Source organism: Penicillium daleae (genome assembly GCF_028827525.1).
Source record: "Penicillium daleae strain IBT 16125 chromosome Unknown utg000001l_segment0_segment0, whole genome shotgun sequence".
In the NCBI taxonomy this organism is placed as follows: Eukaryota; Fungi; Ascomycota; class Eurotiomycetes; order Eurotiales; family Aspergillaceae; genus Penicillium; species Penicillium daleae.
The window spans coordinates 2,216,556-2,232,738 of NW_026623149.1; the positions used below are offsets into that span (position 1 = coordinate 2,216,556).

General features: G+C 50.6%; 7 protein-coding genes across 7 annotated transcripts; 4 read left to right on the plus strand and 3 right to left on the minus strand.

The window, feature by feature from the left end:
- Window positions 1-731: 731 nt before the first annotated feature.
- On the minus strand, window positions 732-2,026 carry N7458_000687 (uncharacterized protein; the record flags this gene model as incomplete). The annotated part of the gene is made up of 3 exons (XM_056904081.1): window positions 732-796; window positions 848-1,931; window positions 1,997-2,026. The coding sequence occupies 3 exons, from the start codon at window positions 2,024-2,026 to the stop codon at window positions 732-734; spliced, it is 1,179 nt and encodes a 392-aa protein (XP_056771848.1).
- A 450-nt stretch (window positions 2,027-2,476) lies between these two features.
- On the plus strand, window positions 2,477-5,294 carry N7458_000688 (uncharacterized protein; the record flags this gene model as incomplete). The annotated part of the gene is made up of 3 exons (XM_056904082.1): window positions 2,477-3,467; window positions 3,524-3,588; window positions 3,651-5,294. 3 exons carry the CDS (start codon window positions 2,477-2,479, stop codon window positions 5,292-5,294), a joined length of 2,700 nt encoding a protein of 899 aa, XP_056771849.1.
- A 308-nt stretch (window positions 5,295-5,602) lies between these two features.
- On the plus strand, window positions 5,603-8,516 carry N7458_000689 (uncharacterized protein; the record flags this gene model as incomplete). Its single annotated transcript, XM_056904083.1, has 3 exons — window positions 5,603-6,683; window positions 6,769-7,060; window positions 7,124-8,516. The coding sequence occupies 3 exons, from the start codon at window positions 5,603-5,605 to the stop codon at window positions 8,514-8,516; spliced, it is 2,766 nt and encodes a 921-aa protein (XP_056771850.1).
- Window positions 8,517-8,722: 206 nt separating this feature from the next.
- On the minus strand, window positions 8,723-9,211 carry N7458_000690 (DUF3140 domain-containing protein; the record flags this gene model as incomplete). The annotated part of the gene is made up of 3 exons (XM_056904084.1): window positions 8,723-8,924; window positions 9,006-9,122; window positions 9,183-9,211. The coding sequence occupies 3 exons, from the start codon at window positions 9,209-9,211 to the stop codon at window positions 8,723-8,725; spliced, it is 348 nt and encodes a 115-aa protein (XP_056771851.1).
- A 1,487-nt stretch (window positions 9,212-10,698) lies between these two features.
- N7458_000691 (formate/nitrite transporter family protein) lies at window positions 10,699-11,788 on the plus strand (the record flags this gene model as incomplete). The annotated part of the gene is made up of 4 exons (XM_056904085.1): window positions 10,699-10,977; window positions 11,039-11,159; window positions 11,215-11,571; window positions 11,631-11,788. 4 exons carry the CDS (start codon window positions 10,699-10,701, stop codon window positions 11,786-11,788), a joined length of 915 nt encoding a protein of 304 aa, XP_056771852.1.
- A 737-nt stretch (window positions 11,789-12,525) lies between these two features.
- Window positions 12,526-13,865, plus strand: N7458_000692 (TauD/TfdA family dioxygenase; the record flags this gene model as incomplete). The annotated part of the gene is made up of 3 exons (XM_056904086.1): window positions 12,526-12,822; window positions 12,877-13,142; window positions 13,202-13,865. The coding sequence occupies 3 exons, from the start codon at window positions 12,526-12,528 to the stop codon at window positions 13,863-13,865; spliced, it is 1,227 nt and encodes a 408-aa protein (XP_056771853.1).
- A 320-nt stretch (window positions 13,866-14,185) lies between these two features.
- On the minus strand, window positions 14,186-15,393 carry N7458_000693 (uncharacterized protein; the record flags this gene model as incomplete). The annotated part of the gene is made up of 3 exons (XM_056904087.1): window positions 14,186-14,308; window positions 14,394-15,218; window positions 15,340-15,393. The coding sequence occupies 3 exons, from the start codon at window positions 15,391-15,393 to the stop codon at window positions 14,186-14,188; spliced, it is 1,002 nt and encodes a 333-aa protein (XP_056771854.1).
- Window positions 15,394-16,183: the final 790 nt, after the last annotated feature.

Genomic DNA, 16,183 nt, shown 5'->3' on the forward strand with positions numbered 1-16,183 from the left:
TTCTCCGGCCTGTTTGGGGGAAGGCAAAGTGCTGTAGGCCTCGGTCGGGCGGCGAATCTCTCGTTCACCGCTTCCCGTGACTGTCCTGCCGCGGCCAGCCGGGACCCTTCAGACCCCGGAATCGATCCCGTGATCCACTCTCCGTCCCCCGTATTTATGTCCAAACGCATACGGGGTATCCTGGAATCATAGGGTCTGCTATGAAACCTGGAGTCCTCAATCAAAGCGAATAACCGGCTTCCATAGCCTTGGCAGGTTCCACTCCAGTCACCCCCATCCTACCGTCGTCATCGATTCTCGAATATCATAAGCAAGCGACCAGGATGGCGTCTCGCGCCCCTAAAGTTTACATAGCTTCCCTTGATAAGCTCTCCCATGTACGCCCCCACGCCAAAGGAGACAGGACAAGAAACCCCGTGCACGAAAGTTGCCTGAGGTCTTGAGCTTCGGAGGCTTTGTCGGCAAATGACCCCCATGGCCTGTCCGACGAGGCGCTATCGCAACACCAATAAACCAATAACCCAAACTCTATGCTTGCCGTCAACGCCCGCAAGGCCACTTCAAGGGCAAACGGACATCCAAAGGATTACCCGACGGTAATTGATGGGGATAGTCCTAAGTTCAAATATGTGAATTCGATCTAGAATTTGATAAGCCACCCTATCCGAGACCTGCTGCTTGTCCATTTTCATATATACACGTCCTCAGGATCCCGATATTTCGGAAACCGATCACCCCTCCCGATGATCTTGATATTCAGAGGAAGCTGAGACAACAACATCACCGCCCAAAGGGCCTGCAAACACGTTAGTCAACCTGAACGTAGGCCGTTCAAGGGAGGACAGACTTGCCTGGAATAGCGTCTCCACGACGACTACATCTCCTCCCTCAATTGACAAGAGCCATGTTTCCCAGCTAGCTCCAAAGAAAGTCTCCGGACAGCGCTTGAGAGCCATTGGGCTGACCTCCTCGTATGCCAACGAGTCCCCGTACGCAAGAGAATCCCGCCCTGGTCCGGGAATTCTCTGTACCAGCAGAGCACGGTTCTCATCGTGATCGGTGCCCTTATGGCCAAATCGAGCGTAAAAAGCCTCTCTTACCTCCAGTGGCACCGCTAGCTCCAGAAAATCCCATTCAACTCCTTGGTAACGCCGCGGTTCTTTAGCCAGCTGGGCGAAGACATCGTGAATTGCATCAGCGGCAGCGATGGCATCCGTCTTGAGAAAATTTCGCGGGATCTTGCCGAAACGATCGAATGAGTGCTCTTCCTCCCGACTCAGCCGATATTTGAAGCTATGAGAGCTCAGATGACCCAATTGAAGCGCCGTGCTGTCATACTCGTATACCCATGCGGCGATGACAGACCATAGATTTGCCCACTCAGCCCAGTATCGATCCCTTCCACCCTTCTTGGTCGTTGAGATAGCGCTTGCCATGACGTCGAACTTGTCCTTCTTCCAGCCATACAGTTCACCGTTTATGTAGGTCATCTCGTCATAATGCCCCGGTGGCCGGCCCGCATAAGTGAGGTCCATGTAGGCCGCCGCGCCGCAGGCTACACTGATGGCAGGGCCGATTGCGCAAGGCTGCGGGTCAGGACCCATCAGGCCCGCGCGCGAGGTGCGACCGGCATTGGCAAGCAGGGTGACCAAATCCTTGGGCAGCCCGACAGAGCTGGGGTCAGTCATAAACTCGACCACGGTGGGCTGTTTCCAGGCGGATTGTTCTTTGGGCGGGTCCAGAGTCCGTACGCTGGCATCGTCCGGTTTCTGTCCCTGGGGAAATCGCTTGCTGAAGAAAGCATACAACTGCGACCAGTCTGGATGATTGAAAATATCGCGCAAGATCGCTGCGAATAGAAGTGTCGCTTGAGCGCGACCAGACTGTTGTTCAATGAAGGCAAAGTCGTTGAGAGAGAAGCGTTGCAATTTCTAAGCGCAGGTCAACAATATGAACCTATTCCCTGCATTGAGCTGTTTCAAGAAGGTCTACGTACCTCACCGGGCTTCCAACGCTCATCGGTCATTATATTGTACGTTTGGGGACTGCTTAAGTGCAGAGCCAGTGGAAGAGATACCTGCATGGGAATGGGCATTTTGACTGCGAGAGTTTGCTATACAAGGCTTTGGTCTGCTAAAGGCCTAGTGAATCCCACAAGATATGACTTCAAGTGGAGGAGGGCCTTTTTGTAAGACGCGTCACTTCACAAGCCATGCCCACTCGTGATAATAAGCTCGCCCTCCAGTGTCCATCAATTCCGAGGTGGCTGTGCACACTTGGCTCATTGGGCGGATTTTCCTGAGATGCCGAGCCTGTGCGCATCCGATTCCAGACTAGTTGAACAGCCCGCGAGTGGGAATACGAACTTGGAAATGAGGGGCGGGACTTGGCTGCGGCTCAGACGAATAACGCTTTTGTGCAGCATTAATTCTCATCGAATGCTTCGACATGATCATCTATTCTACCTGCATCGACCATGGATGTACTTGGAGTTTCGATCGGAGCTATCTCTCTTGCCACTTTATTCAAGACATGTCTCGAACTCTTCGAGACGTTTGAAAATGGTCGGAATCTCGGAATGGACTATGAAATTCTATCTACAAAAGTTGGCATTGAACGAGTTCGTCTCGCGCTATGGGGAGATGCCGTGGGCTTGACTAGACTGGTTCCAGGCCAGGGGGAAAAGCCCAACCAGAATGACAGCGTAGACCCTCGGCTCGTTGAGCCGCGGATGGTCAGAGCTGTTTCTGATATCCTGAGTTGTATGCGACGGCTGTTCGAGGATAGTGGCTCCCTTACGAGGAGGTATGGTTTACAAGCGACGAAAACGACTGGGTCGATTGCCACCAGCGATGAGAATAACGTATTGTCTACGACATTTCGCAAAACCTATGTTCGTCTGCAAGTATCTGCTTCGCAGATTCAACGAAGCTCGTCCATGGTCGCAGCGGTGAAATGGGCTATCAAAGACAAGAAGCGGTTCGAGCGCTTTGTTGAAGATCTTCGCGGCTTCAATGATAGCCTGGCTTTACTCTTTCCAGAAATAGATGCAGATTCACGTCAGATCATGGCAGATGAGATCAAGGCGTCAACAGACCTGAACGGTCTCCAGATCGTCGAACAGGCTGTCTCTGACTTGGATGGAGGAGAATCACTTGTGGAAGCAGCGAGTGTCCGCATTACCCAACTGTCTCAGTACTCCCAGAGCGTCGCCGAGAACCAAACTGTGGAGACTGATGATAGTATTGTTGAGATTGATGTCAACCGCCTCACCAGACAACTGGGCAAGCTTGAGGCCTCCATGAGCAAGCGAGTTGAGCTCCGAGGAGGGCTGCAATTCAGTCTTGGTGCAGTCAAGGGAGGGGATTGTTTCGCTGAGTACTCATTTTATGGTATGGATAGCAATGACTATATGGTTGAGAGACATAAAGAAGCTCAATACGTCAAACATTCTTACTTGGCATGGTGTAAGTCACGAACCTACCTTCTTACTATCTTGCATGTCTCTAAATCTTCTAATCAGCATTAATGTACATGTCCGACCGGGAAAGACATGACCAGGCCGACTTCAGCCGACAGGATATAGAGGTATGTAACCAAAAGGGTCGATTCAAAGAATTCAAAAAAATATCCCCGCTCACACTGCTCAGTGCCATCGTCTATACGAAGGGAAGCTCCCTGGTACACGAAGTGTGAATGGCTATATCGCCGATTTCAATACGTGGATACATGATAACAACCCCGCAACCGAGCAATTCTATAACACCTTGGGGGCCTTGCCGGAAGTTCCATTTGAGAAGCTACTCGACCGCGTGCGTCGCACACAGCTTCAAGGCGACCGGTATTGGAAAGCCGACGAGCGTAACAATCTCGAACAGCTTATCGGTCCCGCCCGCATGGGGTCCAGCCTGCAGGACCAAGTCATAGAGTTGTTAAGCGTTCTCAATCGCCGCAGAGACTTCCCGGACGTGCTTGACGGCGCCTCACTGGCTACCATCGCCCTCAGCACATCCGATAGCCTTTATAGCTTCCTTCTGGAGGTGATACTAGCTCACGAACTACGCATGCGCATGCAGCGACTCTCTGATATTGCTTTTGGCAACGTGAGTCGTCGAATTGTCGCCGCTATACACGCTTCAGAACGCTGGCTTGACGGTGTCCATGTCAAGATGCCCGACCCGAAAGGGAAACCCAACTATGTCGAACTCCATAGCCTTGTCCATGAACGACAAGTTGAAGGACTTGTTCGTTTTGCCGAATTGATGGCGTGGCCAGCTCTTGGGGAGATGCGCGTCTTTACAGAAGAAGCATACGCCAGTATCAGGTCGGGTATGAATAGCAGCACTCATCTCTGGGACTGGCTATATGGCCTCATGCTCCCAGGGAATGCCTTCATTTTTGCGATCATGGCTGCGGTAGTCGCAGCCACACCAAGTTTGCAGCGCCTGGGAGCGGCTGCATATTACACTTCGGGGCTAGTACTTAAAGACCGATCATACTGGCGGGCCAAAACGGTGTTGGGCCGTGTTTTGGGCGGGATGCAGGGGGTCAGAGCGGCCAATGGCTGGGTTGGGCCATGCCCGGCTCCGGTGGATGTCCGAGATGGGGCGATCAAGGAGGGTTGGTGGCGTGTCCACGCAAGAGATGTGGCCTTCAATCGCTTTATGGCCAGTGATCAATCTGCGAATGAGGGTCGGTTCGCTCCGTTCCATGGCCGCGAAGATGGTTCAAGTGCGGCAGATTGGATTCGTGGCATGGGCGACCGTTCAAAATGGGCAGTACCTATCGGGCCGTCTGAATCATCAGATCGCGTCGAGTTTCGCGCTGTGCGCTTCCAAAAGCAGGGTTCAGCCTTGCAAGGCAGCTCATCACCTGCACAAGGCACAATCCAGACGGACAATGAGGATGATGATGGAGAGCCAGAACGAAGGGCTATTCTGGAGATTATTATCAATGACCGCCCAGTTCACTTCACCCTCTATAGCAACCCCGTATTTGTTGCGGCGCCAGCATGTATAGATGGACCTCATGCTGTCCGTCAGCAAGATCTTCCCAAGATGCAACACATATTGAGAACGAGTCAACTTCCGGACTATGTTCACACTGACAAGAGGGTGCTCATCATTGATGCCACTGGGAAGGGAGAATGTGAGCTAGTCGCGCGGGCATGGTGCGCTCAAAACGGACAACATGCCATCCTCGTGAGGGGACAAGGGGCATGCTTTGCATGTGCAGTTAAGGCTGCCAGTCAGGGCGGTCTTGTCATAGGCTGCGTTATCTGGTCAATGTCGTGATTCTGAGTAAGATGAGTTTATCTCTACAGTCTAAAGTACTAGCAAGTTAGCCAAGCTGTCCGTCCGATATTTACACGCTGAGCCTCCAACTTGGAATAGCAGACCCGTAACTTGGTGGTGACCCCGCAACCTCGTATACATTTGCGCCTTGCGAGGACAGTCCCTCCACCTTGTACACAAGCGGCTTGGCATGAGGCTGTGCCCGTAACATCTGGCATAGTCGTTTCACTGCCCTCTTCTTCGACCTGACCTGGAATGACAGCACTAAGACTCCTCGCGCGAACTAATCATAAGAAGAAGCACCGCAAATGGAGATCGCAAGTACGGCAATTGGGGTCGTCGGGTTGGCAGCCCTCTTTAATACCTGCATCGAGACGCTCGACACACTCTCGGCGGCTGCAAGATACAGCGTCAATCGCGAAATTCTCCAGACGAAAATAGAGGTTGAACGCCTGCGACTCATGGTCTGGGGAGAATCTGCAGGCCTGACAGATATCGACCCGAACAGACCCGAAGATGATACCGCTAATGGCCTCGATATTCTCGACGAGTCCCTTCGAGGAGCTCCTTTGCGGCCAGCTGTGGCAGGACTTTTGGCTTGCTTTTCACATTATTTTAAAGATATTGAGCAACTCCGGAGTCGATATGGCCTGGTTGAACAAAATGACGGCCAAGAAAAGCAATCAACGCCGTTCTTGACCGAAGCACCAACACGGCAGATGCTTCTCACTACCTTTAAGAAAACCTACACAAGATTCCAACAACGTACATCGAATGTCCAGGAGAAGACATCAACCTTGAAAAAAGCCAGATGGGCTATTACGGACGAACGCAAATTCCGAGGCCTTGTTGCGGAGCTGAAAGCCATCAATGACTCGCTAGATTCCCTACTCCCAGCGATCCGAGATAAGACGCGAGTGCAGATGCGCACTGCCATTATGCGGAGCAATGATGTGGATCAACTACAAAATCTTGTCACTGCTGCTGACGAGGTGACAGATCTCATCGCCGAGACGGCGAGTTTGAGACTTGAGATGCTGTCAACGAGGGGTCCACAGGGCGTCGTGAAGCCAACACCAAAGGTTGTGCAGGTCACAGCTCTGCCCAAAAATTTGGCAGCTGAAGAATTAAATAATCCACCTACACAGTCTTCACTATTAGGGTCGAAGTCTGTAGTTCAAGATCTAATTGCTGGCACCGTCGCCGGTTCTCTCGACTCTCCTCCTGTGTGTACAACCTCTGCAGGCGATCTTTATGATGACACCGGGGCATTAGTGATACACAAAGCCTACCATAAGCCTAATAGCATATCATGCTTTTCATGGCTTGTTGGACTAGGCGAGACTCCAGAACTAGCAGAAGTTCAGCCAGTTTCGGATACAATATTCGGTATGATGTGTGATTTCTTTTCCTGTCGCAATCTACGCCACTAACAATCTCAAAGACCTACAGTATGTATCGGACTCTCTAATAGGTGTGTCATCGAATCTGCTGGAGATGGAAGTCGTGGGCGACAGAGAGTACGCCGGGTGGTCTCCTGGATCAGTCTCCTTGACTGGATTTGCTAGGGAGGCCACTTTCTGGAAAAGGTTACCAGAGCTGGAGAAGAGAGAAAATCCTCCTAGCTGGCAGCGAGTCACCTCAAAGCAGCTTCACACAGACTTTATTGACAAGAGGTGGAAGACACTGGTTGAGGAGGGACTTGGAGACAACTTTACAGACAGGAAGGGGTACGAGCAGGTGCGGGAGCTGATCGGCCCTAGCGAGTACGTCTAAGGGACATACAATTTCTGAGAATTTAAAGAACTGCCGCGCTAATGATACTGCAGGTACACATGGCTCGATCCAGAAGAGGCATTCAAGCTGCGGCATCAAATTACCGACCTGCTCGGGGCCCTGAGCAGCTCAATATTACCCAGCTTCCAGGTGAATGGTAGTATTGCTCTTCTCGCATTCTACGAGAAGATTGATCCGAATTCGCGGTTTGGATTTGCAGACTTTATGCGACAAATGCTTGTCGCGCGGGAGTTGACACTGCGCATTCAGCTAGCCAATCAAAGCTGGTACGGAGGGATCACCTCCAGGGTTATCTATGACATGATAGCAGCTGATCTGTGGGCACGAAACATGGAGATTAAACCTACTGGGGGTTATGGGGTGCCTAAGTCTGTGCTTCAACGGCAGATGAATGGAATTATCAAATTTGTCGATGACATGCAGTGGCCTTATGCGGACGAGGTCCGTGAGGCAGCGAACCATCTACTTGGGGCACAACCCCACGAAATAAGTGTTGACGTGCGAATTCACGACTGGATGGGTGGGCTAGTATTCCCAGGTGCTCACTTCCCGCTCATTCTCGTTGGTGCTCTGTACAAGCTCTCGCCGACGTTGCGAGCCCACATGCCCACCGAGACCGTCAAGGTTCGCGAAGGAAACTATGGCATTGTATATCCAGAAGCCTCATACTGGCATACCCGTTCTGTACTAGGCAAGGTCCTCGCGCCACTGTCTCGGGAGCAGCAAACAGGTCATTGCAAGGTTCGTCGTTTAGGTGGTTGGATTGGGCCATGTCCTTCACCTTCCCTTCCGGAATGCCGCCTTGGCCTCACTGTTTCTTTGTCGACTCGACAACCTCCCTTCCCTCCACTGGAACTGGACTCTGGCATCGGAGATACAGCAGAAACAACCTGGTCGAGCACGGATGGGCAGGGTCATAGCGGAGAGTGGATGTTACCAACGGCCCCTGAACCATCCCTTGATACGGTCGCAGTTCAGACTATTCGTCTATCCAAAGCGCCGAAAGCTGATTTAAGTGCCAAAGATGCTGCTCATTATACGGCACGCATTGACTTCCGCCTTGGACGCAGTGGTACCTTTGTTACATTCACACTCTACACCAACAGTGCCTTCATTGCCACCCCACCATGTCGCGGCGTTCACAAGATAGATCCACGTGCGGCAGACCGTTACACATTTGCCGCGAAAGGAATCGAGGAGCTCCCGCGTATCTCCAAAAAAGGCGATGCCGCTGCCGATACGACTATTCTGGTTGTGAACGCTACGGGAGGACCTGCCAGTGAGGTATTTGCGCGTGCGTGGTGCTGCCATACGGGGACTAATGCAGTGATATGGAGGCGTGAAGGGGGCAAGTGCTGCTTTAAGTGTGCACTGATGGTTGCATCCACCGATGGCTTAGGAACAGAGGTCTTGATTGCTTGCTAAATTATTCTGTCCTAGTCTTTACTAAAGTACGTAAGATATGATTCGACGGATGGAGGACGCATAGGTGGTCGGGCCAGATAGTGTTCTGGAGAATGGATAATTACCTTGAATTCTCGGTCAATTGACTATGAAATAGATACTGGACATTGTCATAGGCGTGCTATAATTATACAGGATCATTCACTTCTTCATCGATCCCACCTAGTTTACTGCTTCAGAGCATCATGTCCCCAATTCTTGAGAGAGCGATAGCTCTTGCTATTCGGGTTCCGTTTAGCAATCTCTTCCTGGGCGAGATGTCGCTTGCAGTAGGACACAACCTTTCGCATATGATCGATTTCAGAATCATCATAACCAGAAGGCTTACGACTTGGATTGTGTTCCAAAATCTCCACTATCTTGCGACCACTGTATTGTTGTTCTTGGTCAGTTTGAATGCTTCAAATTGAATTTCTGGCTCCAATGGAATCGCCGAGGTTGCCCATTTACCTCTCGTGACCGATAGTCTCGCCAGATTCGCCGATCCACCCCGACGACTGCGATTGCTCCTCTTTGAGCCAATCGCGGAGCTCATTCGGGGTCATATTGACAAGCTCATTGAACTCGCTCGCTTGGAGTCAGCCACAACCTTATCTGCTAGTAGGGCATTCAGCAAAGAGTACCTACCTGATCACGGTATCCTTGTCCTTCACCATTTTGAGATATGGAATAAATTGTCTTACCGACCAAATTGTGCCACTGAAATATCATTTTAAGAGTCGTCGTTCCTGATCTACTGGCGATTTTGTGTCGTGGGTGTGACGTCATTATTCCTCACTCGCCTCTCAATTTCACAACCCTGGAAATCAGAATCACCAGTTCAAGGCTTGGGGATACCAGAAACCAAACAGACATCATTTGGATGTGTGATTCAGCGTTCAGTGTCATGAACTTCCAAAGTCATCCCATCTCACTGGCTTTCCCTCGCGGTCCGAGCCATTCTGCTCCTCTGCCGATCGACCCACAGGCCCTTCTACACATGCTAGCCAGCTCCATGTATGGGGTACGGGGGGCTTCAAGCCTCCGGCTTGTGGGCGTCTGTGTGGCACTAGTTGCCGTGATTTGCAATCAAATGATGGTGGATGGCATTACAAAGATAAGAAGATGACCATCCACAACGCATTATTGACCCTGGCAGGACCTCCACTAGTTCGCTACGTAAATACAAAGTAACAAACCCGCAGCTCCACGATCGACCCAGAGCCAGGCCATTGGGTCCGATCTTGAACATTCATCTCTCGTTTATGTTTCTCACTAGTCTATTTCTACAGATAACATATCCCATTCATATTGGCCTGAGCTTGAGATAGACAATATCGCACGGCAATGATCATCGCTTCGACCCCGGTATGATGGCGATCACTTGAATTTCACCAAGCTTTATAAAAGGAATGAAATCAACCGATACTTTTACCTAATACCCGCGGCAGTGGTAGGAATGGCGATTCAGATGAGACAATGAAATCTGATTGAACTAAGCTAAATATATTACGGAGAACTCGAATTTAGGTAGTCCATCAATGGTAAACAATGCATGGGTTTCCATGTAACTATCTAATGGTCAATTGATAGGTATCCTTCCTTTTTATAAGGATGCCCCGTAAAAGATGAATCTAATCTACGCCAACAAAAGCAATGGACTTGCTAGGGATTTCCAATAAATGCATTCCAAACACACTGGTCCGCGGAGATGCATCGCCCAAAATTTTAGTGCTGGCTGTTATCTTTGCCAAGGATGATAAGTTGCCGCTCATCTGTTGGTCCCCCGGGTCAACTATGGATGCGAGCAACCCTTATGCAACTTCATCACGAACGCGAGTTTATTCTCTATGTTTTCCCCATCACGAATGAATGATGGGGTTGAAAGGATCTGCTACGGCTGCCTTATCAGAAACCAATCATGAGTCTTATTAAAAAGGCATTGGTCCCTGAAGGGACACGGAATATATCGCGTGAAGGCATGATGCTCTCGAGTCTAGCAATGGTTATATATGCCAAGTAAATTCTATAGTTGATGTCTGTTTCTCTTTCAAGCTATTCTTAAGTCAAAAGGTTCTCCTTTGAAAACAATTATATCCCTCGACCAGAAAAATCCTGTACTTTCATCTCACTATTGCTGGTGAAAGAGATCAATCCGCCCACAATGACCTTCGACTCATTCTCACCCTTGGAGGTGATTGAGGCTGTGGCCAACACAGGTGTGCACAAAGGTAACATGCGATTGGACAAGGTATTCTTTAGTTCTATTTCTGCTGGATGCTTGCTCTCTTTCGCATGTGGAACCGCTCTGAGCACCAATGCCTCCCCTTGGTTCCAAGAGAACGCTGCGGGCTTGATCCGCACCATCAGTGCCTTGGTCTTCCCTTACGGGCTGTGCATGATCATTCTAACCGGTGCCGATCTTTGCACGGGCTCCTTCATGGTAGGTTGATTATCTGGTCGACATCAAAACTTCGGCGATAAAGCAATTAACAAGTGATTAGTTCACCACCGTTGCAGCATTGCAACGCCGACTACCGTGGTGGAAAATGCTTGTGCACTGGGTCGTGACCTTTTTGGGAAACTTGGCTGGCTCCCTATTCATGGTTGCAATTATCTTTGGATGTTCGTGCACCTCCAACCCTCCTATCCCAGAATGTAACTGACCTCAAGTGAATAGACGGCGAGGTCTTCTCTAAGGACCCCTTCAAGTCTGCCGTGATCAGTTTTGCCACAAAGAAGCAAGTAACACCAGACTTTCACATGATCTTCCTTCGTGGAATTGGTTGCAATTGGCTAGTTTGTCTCGGATGCTTCTTCGGTTTGCAAGGACGTGATCTGGCATCCAAAATCATTGGTATCTGGTGGCCTATCTTTGCTTTCGTCTCTCTCGGATTCGACCACGTTGTTGCCAATATGACATTCATCCCCCTGGGAATTTGGCTCGATGCTCCTGGAATCAGCGTTGGCCTGTATATCTGGAAGGGTATTATCCCTACCTTGATTGGAAACATCCTTGGTGGTGGCCTCTTCTGCGGTGAGTAACTGATTTGTGATACGCCGAGAAACCCCATTAACTTACTAAACAATGACTAGGAACGTTCTACTGGTACATGTATCTGCTTGACCTGAACACCCTCCCTATCAGTGGCTTGAGCAAGAAGACAGTCCCCCCAACTCGACCGGCATCGAAAGGAGATATAGAGGCAGCTGCCGCAGACGGCTCTCCCGCATCTACAGTGCTCCACGCTTGAGTAGCTGAGTTGGAATCATCACAAGTCAAAGTAATGAACGTTTCCGGGTGCGACGTTGTCCCTTTTTTCTTGTGAAATTTACTCTTGCTGTGGAAGTGAACCATTACAGGGAAGTACGGTAATTATCTATGGAACTTTGTAATTAATTAGAGAAGCTTATAACATATGAACATAGAGAAGGATATACCTACTTTATCGACTCTATAATTTAGGTGATGTCTGGGTGCGTAGTTTGAAGTGGAGAAAACAAAGGCTCTAGGTGATCATGTTTTTCTCGGGCACCATCTCGGCGTATGTATAGTTTCCAGCCACGAGATTTTACATAATCCAAGAATATCCAGAGGGAACCAAGTATGTTGCAAGTTTCAGACTACACAAATTTTTTCTGTCGCTGATGTGGTCCTTTCAGGCACTGGACGATCACACCATCTTGCGTGATCAGTGGCAGTATCGGGGTTCTGACCGATTAGCCGACGAGCCGACCGTAGTTGCGCTTCGTGGTTTGTGATCCCAGGACACAAGCTGGGCTGTACCATTCTGAACTCAAGGCAGTTGCCGATCGATCCGACCGACCGACCGATGCGGGGAATATACAAGCATGACTTCAACTGTCGAGAACGTTCATATATTAGTTGGAAGAACGTGTTGCATGGTCCTTGAACTTTCAAAAAGATATCGAGCGCAGAATTGAGCTTCGGTTCACATGAAATAAATCGATATTCTGAGCGGACGTTATCATGGCATCAACAGTGGTAGAGACGGAAACTTCCTCAACTACCTCAACCACTATTAATCTCTCGGTTTTTCCTGATGGACTGAAAACATCGGGACAACACCCACCCGTGTATTCACGAGTTCGTCCATACAGTGACTTTCCAAAGGTCCATGGCGGGCCTACTGTCTGGAAGGCCGAGGACTATCGCGAAAAGCCAGAGCTTTGGACTCATACATTCACCGATGAGGAAATTAAAGAGCTGGAAGCCGTCACGGACGACTTCATCCAGAAAGACTTGCCTCTGACGGGTATCTCCAAGGTCAGTTTTGCATAACAGAAATGAGAGAGATGAAGTTGCTAAGAAGGCTTGCAGGCAAACTTCCCCCTTCCCAAGCTTTCGAATCGGCTCGAAGCCTTGCGAAAGGATTTGATCGATGGCAAAGGCTTTTTCCTATTCAAGGGCATTCCGGTCCGTGAGTGGGATCTTCGTAAATGTGCCACTGCCTACATGGGTCTTGGAACCTATTTGGGATACTTCACCAGCCAGAACGGCCGTGGACACGTTCTAGGCCATGTCAAGGATCTTGGAGAGGATCCTACCAAGACTGATAGGGTTCGCATTTACCGCACCAATGCTCGGTATGTTCCAACATAGACGCATACTAATCATCATCTATATGATACTGACTCTCCAACAGCCAATACTTCCACACGGATGGTTCTGACATCGTGGGACTTTTGTGCATCGCCAAATCCCTTTCTGGGGGTGAATCCGACATTGTCTCCACACACCATCTATTCAACGTGCTTCAAGAGAGACACCCCGACGTTGTCGAAACCCTGGTCGAGCCGAATTGGTATTTCGATCGCAAAGGCGAGGTCTCGGACGGACAAGATCCCTGGATTCGTGGCAGCATCTTTTACCTCGAGAATGAGCGCGCCGGCGACAACCCTCGGGTCTATGCGAGATTCGACCCGATGAACGTCACTTCTCTATCGCGATTCAACTCAGGCCCAAACGCCAAAATCCCCGCTCTCTCAGACAAGCAGAAGTACGCGATGGAGATCTTCGAGAAAACCTGTGGTGAACTTGCTCTGCACATGATTTTGGCACCCGGGGACATTCAGTTCCTCAGCAACTCGCACGTCTTTCACGCGCGAACGGCCTATACTGACCATCCTCCCGGCGCGGTCGACGAGGATGGCCAGCCCGCCCGGCGACGACACCTGATGCGACTTTGGCTTTCTGCGCCCGAGTCTGAAGGAGGTTGGAAACTTCCCTATCATGACACACTTGAGAAGAAGCGTGGTGGTATTCAAGTTAATGATCAGCCGCCGGTTTGCCCATTGGACGCCGAGTGAGCGTTCTTGATAGTCGTCGACTTGGTCGTCAACTTGCGTGTATTGTATCTTAAAATTTCTGTTGACCCTAAAACATTGTTCCCATCATATATCTAGGATTGTGGTCTGAACTCCGAGATTACCTTGCCAAATAAATAGATTGAGATCCTTTGCAATTGCTACTCAGTACAGGTAGAAGTCGTAAAAATGTAAATATCATGGTAACATTAATGTACAACGCAGTTTTGAACGCGGAATCTATCACAATGGGGGGTATTGATCAAACGGCAGATTTGCCCAGGAATACGCTGCTAACTTGGAAAAACGATTCAAAAACAATTCTAACTATCGCCTGTCGGCCTTGTTTCGACTTGATCCCTGTCACGCCAATCATGGTGATCGTAATCGGGTGGCGGGAGGGTGTTAAGGATACCCAGATCTCCTTCTTCGTGTGCCAGGGGAGACTGGGCGAATCGACGACGCGCGAGTTGATGTCGGGTGGAGGAGCAGTGAGTCTGCCTCGGTGGATAGCGTGGAAGCGAAAGACACAACGCGTGAGTTGGTGCTGGGGGCATCCATCAACGACGACGATGATGACGCAGGCATAGCAAGACTCTGGAGAAGTGGGTTGCGATCGGAATCCGAGGCGTATGAATCACGTCGAACCCGTGATCCATCATGTCGAACGTGACCGATATCAGCGTAACTGACACTGGAGATGCGCCGTTCCCTTTCGCGGGACTGGTGTTCAGCGATGATTGCCGCCGCGCTGATCGAAGGGTTGCTTTCGGCGGCCTCGCGGCGCTGGCGGGTCCGGGCGCGAGATTCTTGATTCAACTGCTCCAGACGAATTGAATCACCTCTTTCCCGGGCCTCCCGGCGTTCGCGACGGCGAGCCTCGCGGTCGTCGAGTTCCTGCCGCCGCTGGACCCGCAGTTGATAGAGCGCTTCCATTTGATCTTCACGGCGTGTTTCTTGTTCCTCGACCGTCTCCGGGAATTCCACGACCCGATCCATGCCGGCGCGTTCACCCTCGCGGGCGATAATTTGTTCAGTTGGTTTCGGGCTCACCGAGTAAGGTGGTAATGTCATGATCGACCGGACGGACGTTTCACGATGCGGACCCGCATTGCCATTGCGATTGTTCGCGACCGCCATCTCGGGGCTGGCACCCTGATAGGAGGTGTCATTGTTTTGACAACCTTGGCTCGGGACCTGCCCATAAGAGGAGGTTCCAGGACACCATTGCTTCCATTTCTGCTTCAAGGTCTGCCCCGGAATGTACTTGGGCTCGTAGTAGCGCTGCCGAAGCCATCGGGCGCCGAAATAGACACAAAAGCAGACGGCGACAACGAAGACAATGACCGAGGCGCACTAGAAGACAGGCAACGTTGGGTTAGTACTCTGAAGCGCAGGAGAAGAGAAGAGATCAGAGACGATGCGACCGCACAAACTGTGGTGATCAAATCCGCTAGGAAGGAGAAGATAAGCATACAATGATGAAGACACTATTCTTGTGGCTGAGATCGCGTTTCTGTGGAATGTACATGGTGCGATGCGGGCAGCGGGCCCTAGAGATCTGTCCAATGCATGGAAGAGAAGCCCCCAGGATTTCGAGGTCGAGGAATGATGCGAAAGAGTAAAAGTAAGAAGCGAGAGACGAGAGACGAGAGTAATAAACGGTGGGGACCAGCAGGGAGTAATAAGTTAATACAATCTGAAGAAGCAATAATTCTAAGCACGAGTGGACCAGGCGAGACAGCAGCTCGGCGGCGATGCCTGCTTATTCTTATCCACAGCGAGGCGATGAACACAAAGCGGAGCAGCGCAGCAAGTGGGAACAATAATACTTTAGTACTGTAGTCAGCGAGAACCAGACAGGATTGCGTGGCCCAACTGGCCAGCGACGCACCGAGTGGAGCAGCTGGCGGATTATTCTTATAGGCTCGACGTGACAGCGCCAACTGTCACAGCCCACGATAGGTGCTTACGAGAGCCAATGCTGGCGCCCTACGACTCAGCAGCCCATCGATCTTGTTTGAGGCGTGCAGTAGGTCTGTGCACCAGTCCCTGGCCAGCACAGCGTCAGGCCAAAGGGGCTATTGAACGATTCGGAGCTGCTGGGCTCGTTAGCCGAATCTGTGACAAGGTCTGCGATCGGGTTCGAACTTGTCGCGGTTCATGGTTACCCATAGTTGTCAATACCGGAGATCTGCGTGGTGGATATGAACCAGAGAGTTAAATCGTTGACCATTTTCCCAAGTAGGACGGTTTCGGCAAACTAAGCCCGAGGTCTGGGCGTTCGTGCAAGTGTCGATTATTGCACGAGACCGGAAGAG